At 44.1% G+C, this 18,617-nt stretch overlaps 1 protein-coding gene across 1 annotated transcript in view; it reads right to left on the bottom strand.

The window, feature by feature from the left end:
• Positions 1 to 12,892: 12,892 nt before the first annotated feature.
• CLHC1 (clathrin heavy chain linker domain containing 1) overlaps positions 12,893 to 18,617 on the bottom strand; it is a 32,903-nt gene continuing 27,178 nt past the window's right edge. Inside the window, exon 12 of the mRNA XM_036224773.1 lies at positions 12,893 to 17,461. Within this exon, the coding sequence (XP_036080666.1) occupies positions 17,415 to 17,461 (47 nt within the window). The 3' untranslated portion in view covers positions 12,893 to 17,414. The remainder of the gene's footprint in view (positions 17,462 to 18,617) is intronic.

Consider the following 18,617-nt stretch of genomic DNA (forward strand, 5'->3'; position numbering starts at 1 on the left):
GTTGGATAGTGTCCTGATCTTGTCCACTTAGGAGGTTAGTACAAGAGAGGCTCTAATAAACAGGCACTTGGTTTTGTGCCTAGCAGAGTGTCTTGAACATAATAGGGACAAAAATATGGTTTGAATGAACAAATGAATATTCATTTTATCGGTACTCCTATGCTCTTATTTCATGTCTTGCTACTTTTTCATTGTCCCTTAAGGAATGATATACAAGCTTTTATAAATGCAAATTCAAATTAAATTCCGTTAGAGAAACCATTGGACTATGGCTATGCTAAGAACATGTTCAGAAGAGCAGCTTTAAGGACCAGAATCATCTATCTCATTAGTGCTTTTCCCCCACAGAGCTCCACCAACTGTTATTCTATTTCAGGGACCACAGGCATTCCTCTCTACTCAGGGAGAGGAAACCAAAGCAATCGCTTGTGACAAGTTCAAAAAGCCGAAGAGTTCTAAAGGTCTCCCTGAGCCTGTAAGACTAAGCTGCCACAGTCAGCGAAAGAACAGCAATGTAAATAAATGTCAGGAGCATCAGTCCCTGGCTGCAGAGATTGCTAAAAACACATTTGTGCTTGGCCCCAATTTCTCTCCTCTTTTGCTGGCTAATTCTACTGCAGCAATTCAGAAGCTCTGCAACGCATAACTGCTCTCTCTCCCTGCACATTCCTCATACCAATCCTCTTTGTAAATGTTTGCTTTAAATGTAATCTGCAGCTTTACTAAGATTATGTCCTGAGCACACATTTTGAGTCATCTGAATCTCTGCTGGAAGAGCTGACACTTTGCTGCACTCTCAATTCTTATTCCTGCTTTATTCCTTGGACGTCCCTCAGGCCTTGCTGTTCTGGTGCCGGCCTTTCAGAGTCAGAGCCTTACAGAATCCTTGGAGACAAAGATCACTGGTTATGTTTTCTTTGTAGCTCCCATGTGCCATGCACGTGGGAAGTGCTCGGTAAATATTTTTAGCAAACCCATCTATCTATTCATTGCTCCCTGAACTCCTCAGGCACACTTCCCTCTCTGAGCCCTTGTCGCCTTGCCTTGCCTTGCCCTCTGATAAGAATGCACTCCCTGCTCCTTCCCATTTATGCAAATATTGACTGTCCCTCAGGCCCAAATTGAGCTAGCCGAGATCTTACAGAACACTGTTCTCTTGGCAATTAATGTACTGTGGTTTTAACAATTAGTTTGTGTCTAGGCCCTGTCTCCTCAAGTAATCTGAAGTCCTACATGCTCCATCTGGGCTAAAGCCAGAACCCAAACCAGTAATCTGACCAAGGTGCGAATGAAGATCCAGTACCAAAGCGTTGCCTCAGGAGTGAAGTCGGGGGATAACAAATGAAAGATACCCATATGGAGATGGCAGCTATGTGAATGACTTAGACTCAAAGCAGAACAGGTGCAGAAGTTGAAGTTAGAATGCAGTCAGTCTAGAATGACGCCTGTGGACAAGGCTCATTTGCCCTTACACTGATACTGAAAGTCCGGGTCCTGGCCCTTGAGGCAGGGTAGCTCGGTCCTTAAGGTAGTGCTTCCACCACTGGCACTGACACCCTCACGTAGGACTCTCGAATCCCTTATTACAACACAACCATCTCTCCCTGGAACCTAGCACAGTGTTATGCAAACAGCAGGTTTTCCATTGGAAAGGAGGAAGGAAAGAAAAGAGGGGAAAAGAGAGACAAGTGGATTGTTAGTCCACTCCCCTCGGCCAGTTTAGAAGGCCAAAATGAGCCCAGGTCAACTGCCATCCTCATGCTTTGGGAGTGCTTTAACCTCTCTGGTAGGTCTTGAGTTCCTCCAGCACCAGGATTTTATCTGCTCTTTATTTATATCTACCACTGAGGAATGGGCACTGGCTCTAGCCCCCGAGGAGGACATGTACGGTGTCACTGTATTGCTCACAGGGTCTCTGGCTGAGACTCTGCTTCCAGCTAGACGAGGGTGGCTGGGACTCCACTGTAGGTTCAACTGTCCTACTTTCTTACAGTTATCTCATCCTCCACTCCCACCCAAAAGACCCAAAGTCAACCATGCCAAGAGGAGAGAAGAGACCCCTCCAAAAGGCTTTCCCAAGGCCTCTGCCTGTGGGGGTGGGTGAAACTGTGCCCTCATGAGTCCTCACATAGCCATCAGCAAAGTGACAGGGCCAGCCTAATACCAGGTCCATGTTGATGGTCTGCTCTGAGTCTTGGCAAGTATGGACAAGCATGACTTGGAGTTGGCATTAGGCCTGTTCTACTTCCTCTCTTACTTTTTTTTTTTTTTTTTTTTAAGGCAGAATCACGCTCAGGGAAAGGAAAGTTACTATTACACTGTTCAACGGCCCCTCTACCTAATCGTATGAATAGCTGGAAAGCTAAGTAAGTATACCAGGGGAATTCTGAGCCGTAAAAACAAAAGAAGATTAAAAACAAAATCTACATTCCTCATAAACAAAAGAATGAGAAATTCTGCTCCATTGGGTGAAATTTGATTTCAGATCAACTGAGTGCAGAAGGAGAAAAAAAATAGCCACATGACAGGTGAGCTGAAGCAGCCAAGCAAAATCCAAACAGCAAAACAGAGGCGGTGTGTGGTTATTTTTATAATCGATGTGAAAAAGAGGCAGGACCACAGAGAGGCTGATCTAGTCACAGCTACAGAGAAGCAGCTCCGAGTGGACAGGTGGACCAAGGCTCGCCTTTCCTGTTCCAGGACATGCTGTTATCTCCGAGCAAACAAAAGCTTGTCTCTTATCAGCTGGAGTGGACTGATGGTGGTGACCTAGTGCTTGATGGACACCCTAGTGCTTGAGGCACCCCTTCCAATCTGCTCCCCAACACTGCTGACCTGAACTACAACCCTATGGGTAGGCAGGATATGGACTGTTACATCCATTACATAGATGAAAAACCGAGTTCTAAAAAGATTTGTTCTAGGTCTTCTAGTCAGAATAACATAACCAGAACTTGAATTTGGCTGTTCTTATGCCAAGCGTAGAGCTCTCTGCACTCTCCCACGGGTCTTGGGCCTCTGCAGGAAGGAAAGGAACTCAGCTGAGTAGTCAATGAGGTCTCAAGGGCTTCTTTCATCCCTTTTAAACAGGAAGTGAGAGCACAGACTTCTATCTAACCCCCAACCTGCCCTGTTACTCCAGTTAACCCCCCAGAGCTCAACAGACTTTTGTTGTCTGAAAACTGGCCCTCGAACCAAAGGCATTCCTTCAACCATACTCTTTTATGCCAAAGCCTCTTAGTAAAACAAGTCTATAAAGAGAGATTTCTACTAAGGAGGCCCCACCTAGCTCAGCCCAAGGGAGATAATGGGTAGGTGACACAGCTTCCTATTTTAGGAAATCTGTCAGTTCTCTATCAGCAGAGTCTGGGCCTCAGGCCAAAAAGTCCCTGGAGAAAGGAAGAGTGAGAAGTTGGGGCAGCTGTAGAGAATTTGCGTCCCCATCATGGAGGCTTGAGGGCTTCAGGAAGGGGGTGACTCAACCCCTCTGAGCTCATGCTAGAGCCAGGCCACTGTGGTCTGGCTCCCCTTCCACCTCCCTGGGGCTGAGGCGCTGCTTTCCACACCGAGCCCTGAGCACACGGGGGTGGAGAGAATGTCTGAGGGTGTGCTGCCCCTCCTCCCAACAAAGTCTCTAGAGGAGAACAGGCCCAAACCCATCCCCTACTCCTCCTAAGATGTGGCTCCTGCAGTTGTTGTGTGACCCTGGGCAATTTCTTCATCTGTAAAAAAAAAAGCAATACCTCCGTCATAGGATACTGTGGTGATTAAATAAGAGAATGTATGCAAAGCACCTAATACTCGACTAAAAGGCATTTGATAATTCCCTTCCTCCTGGCAGGAATTCTGAATTCTGAGGCCTCAGCCCCTCATTGATCTTGTTCTGAGTCATCAATTACAACCTTCCCTAAATCTAAATATATTTCTCTCTACCCCAGCTGTAGCTCCCTCAGTCCCATTTCTGGCCTTCGATTCTGTCACATATTTTATTTCTCAAGCACTTACATAGCATTTACTACATACCCAGCACTTTTCCAAGACCTTTACAAATCCAAATTTCTCAAGAGTGCCAGCACAAATTGCACGGGGAGGGGAGGGTACAAGTCCCCTCACGGGGAGATTCACACAGCATTTTGGGACAGTATGGTGGGAGACAAGACAGCCGCCCCAGGTGTGACCCCTTTAACTTAATCATCTCAGTTTCCATCGAATGCTCCTAATAGCATGCATGAGGTGCTAATTGTGCAAAGGAAAATTTGGCTACTAACCCTTATTTTTATTTCCAAATAGAGTATATTTCTTCTCATGGAGTGTTTTCAAAGTCTTACTCCGCAGTTTTCTGATGGGAATGTGTTATCTTTAAGAACTTTCCTTGGCTCGACCCTTCCACCATTCGTTCCAAGACTGTAGCAACCTCGCCAGCTGAAGCCAAAATACCGTGCCTGCAAATTATGTGTGGACACTCTCTCTTCTCAGACCTTTTCCAACTCAATAGTAAGGAGGGCGTCAGTGACAAGCTGGGGGCCCAAGCACACTTGGTGGGGCAGCCAAAGGAGACAGAGCCAGCAGCTTCCCGAGAAGGAGCCATTTCAAGTTAAAATCTCTGCACAGGCCCTGGGCCAGTGCAGCATAATGCAGTCTGATTGCAAGGAGCAATCTAAAAGTCAATACTGAACCAATGCAGTGCCTGTGAAAATAGCCAACCAGTCAGTCCTCTCCTCCAAGAATCTGGCAGCCGCCACCCGCTGCAGCATGAATAAGTGAACTTTCTAAACCAAAATAGTATTCTGGGTCTGAGAAACAATGAAGGACAAATCACCAGAGCTCAGAGGTGGGGATTTCATAAAGTCCTGAAGCACCTCTGCAAAGAGAAGCCGAAATAAGATAAAACCCCTGAGGGGCTGCCAACCATCATCATTATGGCCCCCATTAACTAATGCTAGCGACAAGGAGAAGACTGTGTTCTCATCGCCTTCCCCACTGGACAGGGCTCCTACTCAGTCTCGGCTGCCTGCAGGTCGATGAGACAAATAAGGAGGCTAGACTCGCTGAAAGATGTTTGTTTAGGGATAATAAGAAATAGAAGATGAGAGATGCAAAAGTACAGATTCCTAGCACACACAACCTACTACCAACTATTTAAGATTCTGCTGATTCCACTGGTAAATGGAGGTGGGTGGGGTGGTTAAATGCAAGGACTTCTGTCTGCCCCCCTACCAGCACTCCCTTCCCTGGGATCTTCGCATCATGGCTGCAGATAGGTACCAGTCCACGGCCTGTTAGGAACCATGCTGCACAGCAGGAGGTGAGAGGCTGGGGAGTAGGCAAAGCTTCATCTGTGTTGGCGGCCGCTCCCCAGCACTAGCATCACTGCCTCAGCTACAACTCAGATCATCGGGCATTAGATTCTCATAGGAGTACCAGTCCCTGGTGCTAAAAAGGTTGGGGAGTGCTCCCTTAGGGGAATATTTTAAAAGTACCAAGGAACACCAAATTCCCAAGCCCTTGTCCCACACCATTTTGTGCTTATTTAGTTTTGCAGACAGTTTTCTTCTGACCAGGGCTGGTGCCCACCAATATGTCCCTCTAGAAAATGAATGCTGTAGGAGAGCTGACTCATTAACTAAAGGACGGAAAAAAGAAAACATTACACACCGAAGCATTGGATCCGGGACGTGGGGGCAGCGTGTGGTTTATCTAGGACCAGCTCAGCAGGACTGGCCTTCAGGACCGGCAGGGGTTCCTGACTGCCCTCCCCGCCCCCCAACGTGGGAGCCCAGCTGCTCCTGTGCTTCTTGCTCTGAGACTAACGTTCTGAGAGGACTGAGAGGACGTCTTAGTACTTGACTACTCACACCAGGCATTTGTGCCTTTCTCCATGCTGGGGCCTGCCCTCCCCAGCCACGGGGAAGCAGAGGTCCCACTGACTGTGAGAAGTTCTCTCTGCTGCATGTGGCCCTGCCGATAGCTCTCTGCCTGAGCTGCACCCCTCACACCTGCCTCTCTTCCCCCTTTCTCCAACTCGCAGAATTGGAGTTTCTTTTCTGCTGAGCCCATAGCTGATGAAATTAAGGTGCAACCTGACATGAACTCGCAGGTGAGGGTGCCATGGCGCCCTGCAGGGTCACACAGCTCCCTACCCAGACACAGCCTGCAACTTCTTAGGCAAAAAGGCAGAATGTCAGTAAGCCCATAGGTAATAAGCAGGGGCAAACTCATTCCAGCCAGTTATTCCTCGTCAACTCCAACAAGCATCTGACTGCCTTTTATACTCCCCGTCAACCCTAGAAAACAAAGGTTAAAATAAAACCTCTAAAGGGCGGGACTGGTGAATGGAGAATATACAAAGAACCCCGTTAACCCATAAAGCAGAAAATAAGCCCCTGGTACATGGCAGGTGCTGAATAAATATCTTTTAAATTAATAAATGAACGAATAAAAGCAGCTCAAGTATGCTGTAGGCCTCTTGAGGCACAGTTTCTAAAAAAACATGGTTGGTATTAATAATTGGAACATTTGGTATATCATTTTCTGCCTTCCAAAATACTTGCATGTGTTACTGAATTTGACCCTTGCAACGAGGAAGGAAGGGTCCTAGAACTGGGCAGGGAAATCATTTCCATTTTGTAGCAGAGAAAACTGAAGTACAGAGAGGTGCTCTAGCCGATTGACTCAGCACATGGGTGGAGGTCATGTGAGGGGAACCCCTCTCCCACATCCTCTGATGGCTTAGTCACAGGTCCTCCTCTTCCCCCTTCCCTGAGAACTGGACATTTGAGAGGAGCAGCGGACACAGGCGTGCACTGAAGCCCTGTCCACGCCTCTGCTCACTGGTTCCCCAAATGATAAAATATTTATTTGGTGATAAGACTTTGCCCTTCAGATCAAATGGCTGTCCTTGCCTAGATTAGCTTACAACATAGTAGACCCAATGTCAGCGTCTACTGCCTGCGGCCCTGAGTGGCTGGAGGGTCACTCACTCCAACTTGCACATGAACCAGGGAGCACCGCTCCCGCCCCACCCCTCAGATAGGGAAGCTGAACAACCAGGTGGAGAGTCCTATCTCCTAGGAGCTAGAGACACAGAGCATAGGCCAAGTGCACCTCCATCCTGAGCCACACCCACTGCTCAGGACTGTCTGGCTGCTCGCCTTTCTGCTTCCCTTCCTCCCTCGGCGACAGCACAGGGAACCAGCACAAACTCTGCCCACAGCGTCCCACAGGATTCTCTCCCTTGAGACTGCCTGTTGACCAGAAGACAACCTTTCTACTAGTGACAAAAAGCACACATGTAGGGAAACTACAAAGGCTGAAGAAAGCAGATTATATGCCATGGTTACTATTCCAGCGACTTCCCTCATAACTGGTGTTAAGAACCCCCTTGGCCTCACGCTCGTGGCAGTGGGTTTCAGCATACTTCCCATCTTCTCAGCTCGCCAGCCTGACCGTGCCATCAGGCGTGAGTGTGCGCTGTGGCCATCACCTCTGGTATCGTGAATAGCCCCTGGCCCAGCCTGCTTTAGAGTAATTTCGAAGATTGAATGAGGTAACATATAAGAAGCTATATGTTTATTTAAAAATATATGTGGTATATGATAATCAGGTTAGTTGTTAGGGTGCTGATTGTTCTCCATTTGACTCACCTCCTTGTGTTCTCAAGTCCAGAGACTAACCCCTGAGGAAGGCACCAGTCAGGGCAACCTTGCTGCTGGCTTCTGGTTTGACCAACAGGAGGCACCAAGCAAGAAAAACGGGCAGGGGATTTTTTTTCCCACTCCCTCTTGCTGGCCCTGGAAGCTGGCCCTCCGGGGTTCACCGGTTCAGGCACGGAGATGTCCTTCTTGTCTTTGCCCTTATAGCCCTAGGGAAGTAACGGCTCCCCACTGACGCAAGAAGTCTCTGGGCACCTCAACATTCCACATGTGTTCCTTTAATCCTGCGTGCATCTCTTCGTGTTAGTCTTTTTATCTGAACCACCTGGGATACATTCTGTCTTGTCAGGCCCCTGACTGATAAGCTCAGAAACACCCACATCTGTATCTAATCAGCCGAGAGGGCCAGCCTTGTGCTCATCCACCACTGGAAACTGAGAAACTACAGTGTCCAGCACGGGTTAACCTTTCCTTAATGCAGAACCTCCAAATGCCAAGCAAGGCAAGCTTGACCTTCCCTCCTCCCTTCATCTTCCTAGAGGCAGTGGCCTCGCTGCACATTCCTACAAAGCAGCTCGGTGTGGGCTGCCAGCAATCTGACATCAGGGTGGAAGAATACAGAGGCCTCAGAGGTTCTGCGTTTTCTGGAATCTAATGATTCTGCTGATCCTTTGGTGTTTGGCAATAGCTATTTCGATTTCAAGATGCTTAAATCACTTCTTTGTTCTTTCTGCTGTGTAACTAGGGCACACTAAGAGTCTGGAGAAATGGCTGTCAAGGGTAGATGGGGGGTTATTTAATTTTTGGGTTTTTTTGTGGGGTTTTGTTGTTGTTGTTGTTGTTTGGTGGGGGGAGGTTGTTTGGGTTTTGTTTTGTCTTTATTCTGGAGGAGTCACACCATTCACTTGGAAGGTCAAGTTTGTTTGAGATTTTCTCCCGTAGTAGGTCCACTGACCCCTTCTTCAAACGGTGCTCCTTCTATCCCTTGGACTCTAACTTCACTTCCTCCTTTGCTTCAGAATGGGTGTCTAGTTTGGGAGCTCAAGGCCTCTCCTCTTTTGTATTTACCTCCCTCCAACTTCCAGGTAGCTGCAAGCTTCACTGCCAAGTTCCATTCATTGCATTTATTTATTGAAGGTCTGCCATGTGCCTGGTAGGATGCTGGTCACAGGGAAACAGGGGTGACCAAACACTGCCCCTGCCCCCCAGGACCTCACAGGGAAGCAAGAAGAGAAGACAAGAAAAAGCTGAGGGAATTAACAGGAGTACCCGGGGTGTAGGAGTCCTGTCTCCACAAGCATTCTAGGGCAGGGATCCGGTTCACAGCTAGCCTATTTTCCACACCTCAGAGGAAATGTGCTTCATAAATAAGTAACCACACCTGAGTTACTATGCAATTAAGCTCAGCTCTGCCCTCTAAACAGCTAGGTTCAATTTTCCATCTAGCCTCTACTTTCCTGCTTCCATCCTTCGTGCTGTGTTTACTCTATGCAACTTATTTATCACAGCCTGTCATATTACCTAATAAGACAACCAGCCTGGGAAAGAAAGGACAGTTTGAAGGGTCTTTACCAGGTCTCCCTGAGCCTGAGTTCCTTTCAAGGGCCAACATTTACCCTGGCCCAGTCTCATGCCAAAAACAAACAAAAGACAGCTGCTGCAGAAAATACCGACAGTGATCACTAAATCCATTTAGATTAAGAAACAGGGAGGGAGGCCAGCAGAATGAAACCAGCAGGAAACCTCTTTTGCTGCAGCGAACTTCCCTGAGCATTTCAAATGCAGCTCAACACAAGTTCTGATTCACCTTCACCTTCACAGGAGAGCCTCCCCAACAGAGGCTAAAACAGCTGCAAGATGGGCTGCTAAGAACTTTCTGATTTAAATTCACACTGGTTTCCACAATGTCCTGGGGTTTCTAAACCTTCAGTCCCCTCCAAAACACTTCAGCTAATCCTACATCTTGCATTTATTTGGGAAAGGGGGCTCTGGTATTCTATGTGGGTGAGATAGCAAACAAAGACTAAATAGGGAATCTGGTATCATTTCCTTCCAAGTCATTGAATGTTGGAGTTAGAAGAGATACTGGGGATCACATAGTCCAATGACCTCTCCTCACTTTAGAGAGCTAATCTAGAAAACAGACCTTGATCAAAGTTCCACAGACAGTGGCTGAGCTAACCCAGGCTCTAGTCCAGCGTTCTGTTGGCTGCACTACTGCCCTGGGAATTCATGCACAAGGTATTGGCAGAGAGCAGAGGGGGAATAATGGAAAAACTCCAGAGAGGAAGAAACCGGCCGACATTTAGCTTGCCATCTAGGCTGGCTGTCATGCAGCTCAAATTGGAAGCAGGTGAATTTGCCTGATGAGAGTTGAGGGAGGGAAGTGAGGAAGAGGGAGAAGGAAGAAAGGAGGAAAGAATACATTTTGGAACAAACAGAATCTCTGACTCTGCATTTACCCCATGTAGCAGGATGCCAAGAGCCAAATGGGAATGAGGGCACAGGAAATGTTCCTGAAAGAGGAAAAATGCTTCTTGTATAAACGAGTAAAGGGAAAGGCAAGTCTCAGATATGAGTCGAGGGTAGGGAAAGCTGCTTGTGGTGGACAGTGATGCACCCCACCCCAGAGCCCCTTTCCTGAAAGAAGGGTGTATTGCCTCACATGGTGGGAATGCTGCTGGAAGACCCTGAGCTGTCAGCCTCTTTGGGGAGTACCTGGGCTAAAGGAAGGTGCCCTGCCCAAGGTCATGCCTTCTTTAGGGGACAGTCCCGACCGAGTGACTCATCCACAGGAGTATAAGGGCCTGGCCCTCTGCCCCTGCTGGGGACTCCTCGGAGGGTCCATCCCAGCTTCAGATGTGGTTAACTGAATTCTTCGTTGGAATTGCTTCAGACTTCAACTTCTCTTGCCCAATCCTGCTCTCTTCCCCTCCCCTCCACAGTGCTGACACCAAGAGCTCTCCCTGCACACAAATCTCCATCAGAGAGTCATTTGGGGGAACCCAAATGGCAACACCTCTTATCTGAGAAAATACACAGGGTCCCTCTGAAAGATGGAGAAAATCTTCATTTGTTGAATCTGGTCAAGTAACTCACATTTGTGAAAGAACATGGCCCAAGTTCTGATTTAGAGCAAGAGGTTAAATTCTGTCTAGGTGACAGGTTGTCACCTCACTGCCAACTACAACTTGTGTGCTGAACCATCCAAGTACCAGAGCAGTAAGGCTGAAAAGGCTATTGCTTCCTTTGCAGGACCACACGCTACCTGAGCCAGCCTGCCAGAAACAAGTTCGGGCAATTCTTAAAGACCTTTAAACAAGATTCTAAAACCACCCTTGGTACTGGCACTCCTTGTAAAGTTGACAAACCTTAACTATCAGAATGTTCCTCTGCAATAAATAAAAATTGCACACACCTTGTATTAATTTCTTTTTGTTATCTTAGGAAAAGTTAAAAAATATTTATAAGCGTCTGTATTTAGGAACCCTTTATGATTCATCTTCAAAGTTTTCTTCAAGGTGAATAACCGACTAGTTCTTCTGCAATAGGTTGTGCTTTCAATCCCATCGCCATCTCCGTGGCTTTCTGAAAGGCCACAAAAGAACCTCTTTCAAATCTTGGTTTGAGTGCTGGTCAACCTATGCGAATTTCTTACATCTTAGAGCCAACTTTATCATCCTTTGTGGCAAATGGCATGCCAGTACAATAACAAGTCACCATCTACAAGACAGCAAGGGCACTGGCCTTGGTCTCCACTCTTAAAAGCATGTATTTTCACAGCATGGAGACCCTAACAAGACTTCTGATTGAAGAGGTAGAAAGGGATCGAGAGGTGAGAAGAAGAAACGTTAAACGTGAGGCTGCGTGGTTCCTAGGGACAGAGAAGGCCACCGTGTGCCCAGAGAACAGCAGCAAGAGGGTGACTCTGCAGAACTTGGCCAGAGGCAAGCAGCTCATGTCTGGGGGTTATGTGCTTCCGCCTAAGAGGCAAATCTGAGCACATTAGTCACTTCTTCCTCACCAAGAATCTTGAGATACTCAAATTTCTCAGCTTTGAATTGAAAGTAAGGTAAACTCTATTTTGTTTCCCAGAACTTACCTCAGGATGCTTTCTGGATCTGCATGGTAAACAAAGATTTATGTAGGAGAAAAAAATAAAGGAGGTACATTCACTTATTTTTCTATCTTTGATCTTTTTTTTGCGGAAGAGCCACTCAGTAATTATGATGTTTGCCTGTGGATTGGTAGAGTTTTTTATACTCATTAGGAAAACCTACCCCAGTGGTTTTCAACTGTTTGGCAAGGCCTGGAGACATTTCTGCTAGTCATTACTGGTCGCAGAGGGAACAGGGACTGCTACTGGCATCTAGTGGATAGAGGCCAGAATGCCACTAAACATCCTGAACATCCTACAGGGCAGAGGGCCTCACACAACAAAGAATACAAATGTCGATAATGCTGAGATTGAGAAACCCTGACTTACAAATACTTCCATGTCTTCCTAAATGTATTCACCTCTGCAGAAGATTCAGGCATTGTTTTTTCTCCTCTCGACACTTAACAGGCCTGGAGAAATTACAAGCTGCTCGAATGGCAAAACTCACTGTCCTGTTTTTGATGGAAATAGAGGAACAAAGACAAGTGAAACCCCCACTGTGAGATGAAAGCAAGCCTGACTTTAGCTCATGAGCCTCCTTCAAAAGCGATGTTTGTGGAGATCTGCCAGCAGGCAGGCCGAGTCACATCAAGAAATTCTCAGAATTATTTCCTCGATCTGGATCTTGGATTCAACTTTGTAATAATCTCATTTCCCCACTTTATATCAAGGATCGAATACTATGTAAGCAGAATAACCAGGTACCCTCTTCAGTTGGTTTTGAAATCATCTCAATGATTTTGAGAAAATAGACTCTGCACAATCAGGCGGTAAATTGACCAGCCTGGGATATTTTGGGGTATACATTTCTTTTCGGAAAAACATACTGGGCAGGCCAACATTTTTTAAAGTGAAATCATGGCATTAGTAGCAACTTTGTGGCCAGCCTGTGCTGTACAAACCTGGAATAGCACAAACAGAAAAGCCAGCCAAGCCACAAGGGCCTGCTCAAGCATACGACAGTGTGGGACTGCTGCATAATGGGCAGGAGCCTACTACAATATGGCCTTTGAAACGTCTTGAAAAGAAACCCTATGTCTAGAAAACAAAGCCCTCATCCCCAGGCCCCAACTCACCCCACCCTCATCCCTGCTTCAACTGAAAAGCTCAAAAAGAGAAAACGTGCTAGAATTACACAACATTTTAATGTAGAGTAACTTTACTTCTTTAAAGGGCTGTCTTCCTAAGAATACGAATCCCCAAGAATGGTCCCCAAGGAGGATTCTGAGAAGATGCAACTGGAAGCACCAGGTCTCTGTCTTCCCACCTAGAAAATAAAATTGAACTGGCAGAATCTGTCTGACGTAACAATTTTGGAATTCTGAAGTCTACCAAAAGCTTACGGCTTCCAGGGGAAGGGTATAACAGTAAATTGTGATTAATTTCAGTCAATGTTAGCTCCTCAAACAGTGACAGCCACCCGTCCCATGCTCCCAGCCCCATAGCAGACAGCCATGCACCTTATTCCTGGAGCAGCTTGCACATAGCTTGCAGGAACCATGGTGGGCAAAAAGGATCCTGCCTTCCAAATATAGGGGATCTGTGCTGTGATCACTGACTGCCGCTCCTGATCTCAGAGATGACAACCAAGAGGCAGTTGGCCACTGCCAAGACACATTTTTACAAGCCTTTCCCCCTTTCAGCTGTAGTGACTTCCAGGGGATTGAAAGGGCCTTTTTTTGGGAGCCAGATATTAAAGAGTAGGACATTAAAAAAAAAAAAAAATCTCCACATACAAGGGAAATTAGAAAGTCATTGTACACACCCAGGGAAAGGTGCAGGCTCAGAAAAAGAGCCAAGAAGAACTCGTTTACACCTCAGCCAGCACAGAGACAGCTTACAATAATCAAAAAGTGAAACAAACAAATAAAAAACAGCAAACCCTAGGGAAAGAGGGGAATCTGATTTCCAGAGTTACCTCATTATTAGATTCAAATGTCCAGTTTAAAAAAAAAAAATCACAAGACATGTAAATAGGAAAGCATGGCCTGTTCTAAGGAAAAAAAATCAACAGAAAATGTCCCTGAAAAAGAACTGATAGCAGATCTATTAGACAAACACTTTCAGTCTCAGATGGCATTTCAGCCAAAGACCATGAAAAGGAAGAAAAGGGCACTGTGTCATGCCCACCACAACCAGCCAGCCATGAAGTCAAATACTTATGTCCATTTATATGAGGTACTTAGTCAAAATTATAGGGACAGAAAGTAGCATGGTGGTTGCCAGGGACTGGGGAGAGGGGAGAAAGGGGAGTTAGTTTTTGACGGGTATAGAGTCTAATTTTACAAAATAAAAAGTTATGGTGATGGGTGCTGGTAATAAGAGCACATTACGAATGTATTTAATATCACTAAACCATACGCTTAAAAATAACTAAGATGTTATATTTTATGTCTGTTTTATTACAATTTTAAAAACTAGGAAAAAAGAATGGTCTTCAAGTTATCCAAGCTTGCCAACAGAATGCTGTATTTATGACTAGCAAGAATAGGAGCAGCCTCACTTTTTACCCATAAAAACAATTCAGTTCGCTGAAACAGAGGTGAAGGTCTTGCTGGTATCTCTACCGCCATCTGCTGGGTCCAATCAAACCATATTCTAGTGAACCCTAACCAAAGAGAGGCCTTTATACTGTGTTTGCTTCCATTTTAACTCTAACCACTGGGATCTCTCTGCCAATCATTTTCCCACCTTCATTACTGATCCTAGTATCAGCACAAACCTGTTTCTGAATGTCGTGTTCAGGAACTTGTCAATGTAAGTGCTCACCTCAGAAAAGCTGGAAAAAGAGCATGCAGACTTTACACTCAGACTGCTTGCTCTTTGGGTTGGTCAAGGCCTGCAACTCAAAACCCATGATAGTCAGCCCATAAATTTCTAGATATTTTAGCAGCTTGGCAGAGATCTTTGATATGGTATTGGTGGTGGCTGCTTCTAAAATGTTCATTCTCACATTGATTCTGTGCTTTGAAATTGTGTGAGCACATGTGTGGTGAGAAAAAGAGTTCTAAGAGGGAACAAATGGGGGTTTGTTACTAGACATCTCAATCTGTGTACATTCAAAGAGTTCGAGAGTGACACGCACTCATGTTAAATTAAGCCTATGTCCAACTAAAGCTGGCCCTATTTATAACAGTATTGTATGATCTGACCCAAGAAAACGAGATTAAAGAATATAACAGAAGCCTCCTCAGTGGCCTTAACTGTCAACACACATGGAGCTTGCACTCAATGGAGGACTGAAAACACTTAGTAGTGATTATTCTTGCAGGCAGTTTGATAATGCAACACGAAAATGGCAGCCTCCCAGAGCCACAATGGAACTTCCACTAAAGAGCTAACTATTCAGAAACAAGGATCCATTTAGGAAAATCTTCAAAATGTATATTGGTAGCCACTTTTTAAAAAGTGTAATATTGCTTCTTTACCATCCTTATGGCAATATAGTTGGGGAAGGATATTGATAAGTTAATTCTTTAATGTGAAAAATAAAGATCTCGAAGTTACTTACAGAGCATATATCTTTTCCTCTTTCTATGCACAAATTATACTGTTACTTTCCAAGTTCCTCTGCATGAAAAATCAAATGGCCTCTATTCTGAACTGGCAATACACATAATAGCTCTATCTTTCAAGCTAAAGAATCCTGCCTTCTCTTACTAGGGCATCAGTAAACTGGGCATTCTGAATGAGAAAATACGGTAGCCTTTGATTTTGGTAATATAATGGCAACTGCTATGAGTTGAATCTTGTCCTCCCAAAATGCATGCACATGTTGCAGCCCTAACCCCTAGAACCTCAAAATGTGACCTTCTTTGGAGATAGGGTCTTTACAGAGGTATTCAAGTTAAAATTAGGTCATTAGGGTGGGCCCTAATCCAGTATGATTGGTGCTTCTGAGAGGTAATTTGAACAAAGACATGCAGACAGGGAAAGTGATATAAGAAACAGAGAAGAGAGACAGAGGCCTGGAACAGATCTTCCCTTACAGTTCTCCGAAGTAACCAACCCTGCCAACACCTCCATCTCAAACTTCTAGCCTCGAGAACTGTGAGACAATAAATTTCTGTTAGTTAAGCCACTCAGTTTCTGGTACTTTGTTTCAGCAGCCCAAGAAAACTGACACAGTAACCCTCTCCCATCTCCCATACTCTCAAGAAGTATTGTCCTTGCCCTCCATAAAAAGTATTATCCCTGGATGGGAAGCACGGAATAGGGAATGCAGTTAGCAGTAATATATTGGCTAGGTGGAAAACCAGAGGAGAGAAGGAGCGATTAGGGAAATCGTTTTATAAATTATATAAATGTCTAACCAATGTAATGTAACTTGAAACTAATTTAAAAAATAAAAAAAAATAAAAAATAAAGTATTGTCCCTGACTACAACCATAACGGCAAGAAAAGGCAGACTTCATTATTGTAAATGGGAAAACTGGCATAATTAAGGAAGTCATGAAAGGCTTCCTTGAGGAAGTTTTAACTAAGTTAAAATCTAAAGTAAAAGAAATTATTAGGTAAAAAGAAAGGGAGGGCCTTCCAGGCAGAATAAGTAGCATATTTGAAAGCCCTTTATAAGAGGAACAGACAGAAGGCAAGTGTCCAGCTCAAAGAAAGTGAGGAATATGGTAGGAGATAAGTCTGAAGAGGCAGCTAGAATGCTGATTACTCAGGGTTTTTAAGGCCATGTTAAGGATTTGGGGCTTTATCTCAAAAAGCAATGAGATCAGATAACTAAACATTTAGTGCATCATAATATGATGGAATGTGAAGAACTCAGCATCACCTATGAAGTATCCTAAATGACATGGTTGAACCTAAATTAGGTCAAGTCTTTAGGGCTAAATTCCATTTATAGAAACTATGGGAAATAGAAGAACAAGTTAAATAATATTGTAAGGAAGAAATCAGACAAATTCAGACTGTGGAACATTCCCAGTAATGACAAAGCTAATCCAGTCAATAGGAAAAAAAAGGGAGTGGGGGATGGGTACACTCTCGATCCAGAGACACAACCACCAAATGGAACACATGAACCTTGTTTAGATCCTAATCAGAACAACTCAACTGTAAAAAGACATTTTTAAGCAATCGGTGAAATTTAAATATGGACAAAATATTAGATTGGACTAAACAATTATTTTTAGTTATTTAAAAAAATATGCTGCGTCTAAACAGCGTATTTAAAAGAAGTTGCAATCTTAATAGGAGAGACCATACACAAAACAGGAATTCAGTACGTGTTGTTAATGCTCATGTCGAATCTTGATTTTAAAATCTAGGCAGAAGGCCAAAAAGCGCTGGGAAATCATGTTTTTTTTTGCAGAATTACTTAATTTTTTAATTGTAAATGACAAGAGGACTTATCTCGTCAAAATAAACGCAGGAAGAAGAGCGCACAAAGCTGGGTGGTAGAAGAGCTGGTCTAGCACGTGGGCTCCTGTGCCATGAGGCTCCCGTTTGGCCTTTTTCCGGCGCAGCTTATAGGGAGGTTCTCACTGCTCCCAAGCCCTAGGGCGCTCACATCTCGACATTCTCCTTCCTCCCCTTGACTTTATGTTCTTGCTCTTCCTCCCAACTCCACCACCAGGCATTTTAATTTATAGTCACTCGACAAGTTTCACTTTCCTTGGGAAAACTGCCGAAGGTAATGCTGACAGAGAAGGAATAATAAGGAGTGGAGGAAAAACATTTTAAAACCAAAGCAAAATTAACAGTAACTATAACAACAGCTGCTATTTCAAGCTTTTTCCGGATTTATATGTCTACTTTATCCTCCTGGCTTTCATGGAGACATTTTTTCCTAAATTCTGTCAACAGACACATAATAGCTTTGTATCAATCCTACAAGTTTTAAAGAAAAAAAAACGGTTTTAAGTCACTGTTATACATAAAGAATCAATGCTGCAGAAATATCCTCTCTCTTTCCCCTCCTTGATCTTTTCTCAAAAATCATAGCTAATGAGAAGGGCAGACATCAAAATATTATTATGTATTATAAGTCTTATTATTACTTATTATAATATATTGCTTTTTAAATCGTACACATATATTACTTTAAAAAATACTACATTTTAGAAAACTGAATTATAATTATCCACTACTGTGTTTAGCAATATGTGGAAAAATTAAGAATTTGGCCAGTACTCTTCTGGATTTATAAGGTAAGCCAAGTACCCTTAATATTAGTATAGACAGATAGCTTAATATAGTCAATAAGGTATGTATGTCACTATATCAAATACAAATGTATAGCTACATGGGATTTAGCGAGTATAAATCAAGTATGGTAATATCTGTTTTGGGGAGACTTATTACATAAAAATAACAGTTATCTTCTACTAAGTTTCTCCATTATGTTATATACTTACATTACACATACATATCACTACTCTTCACAACAAAACTTTAGGGAAGGTATTACTGCCCATATAAGAGTAAAATGTAGGACCAGAACTTGAATATAAGGCTCTCTGATTCCAAATACAAAATATATATTGAATTTAAATTTAGCAGAGGAAAATGTATGCTGTTTACTCTTATTCTAACAGCAACTTATTTTACCATGTTTCATTGTCAAAGCTGACATTTAGCTGGTGTGGCATCAGGGCTGAAAGCTGTTCTGATTAGTTGGGCATCTGTTCTGTTTGATCAGAGCCCATGCCATACTGATCATTAAATATTTTGAATATCACACTTGTCTATGACACAGAACTCTTACACTTTTAATTGAATACTTATTCAGATACTTGAAATTATCTACTTATGACATATTCTTTGTGCCTACAGGCATCCCTGGTCTACTTCTA

The sequence above is a fragment of the Rousettus aegyptiacus genome, unplaced genomic scaffold, assembly GCF_014176215.1.
Source record: "Rousettus aegyptiacus isolate mRouAeg1 unplaced genomic scaffold, mRouAeg1.p scaffold_m13_p_7, whole genome shotgun sequence".
Taxonomy (NCBI): Eukaryota; Metazoa; Chordata; class Mammalia; order Chiroptera; family Pteropodidae; genus Rousettus; species Rousettus aegyptiacus.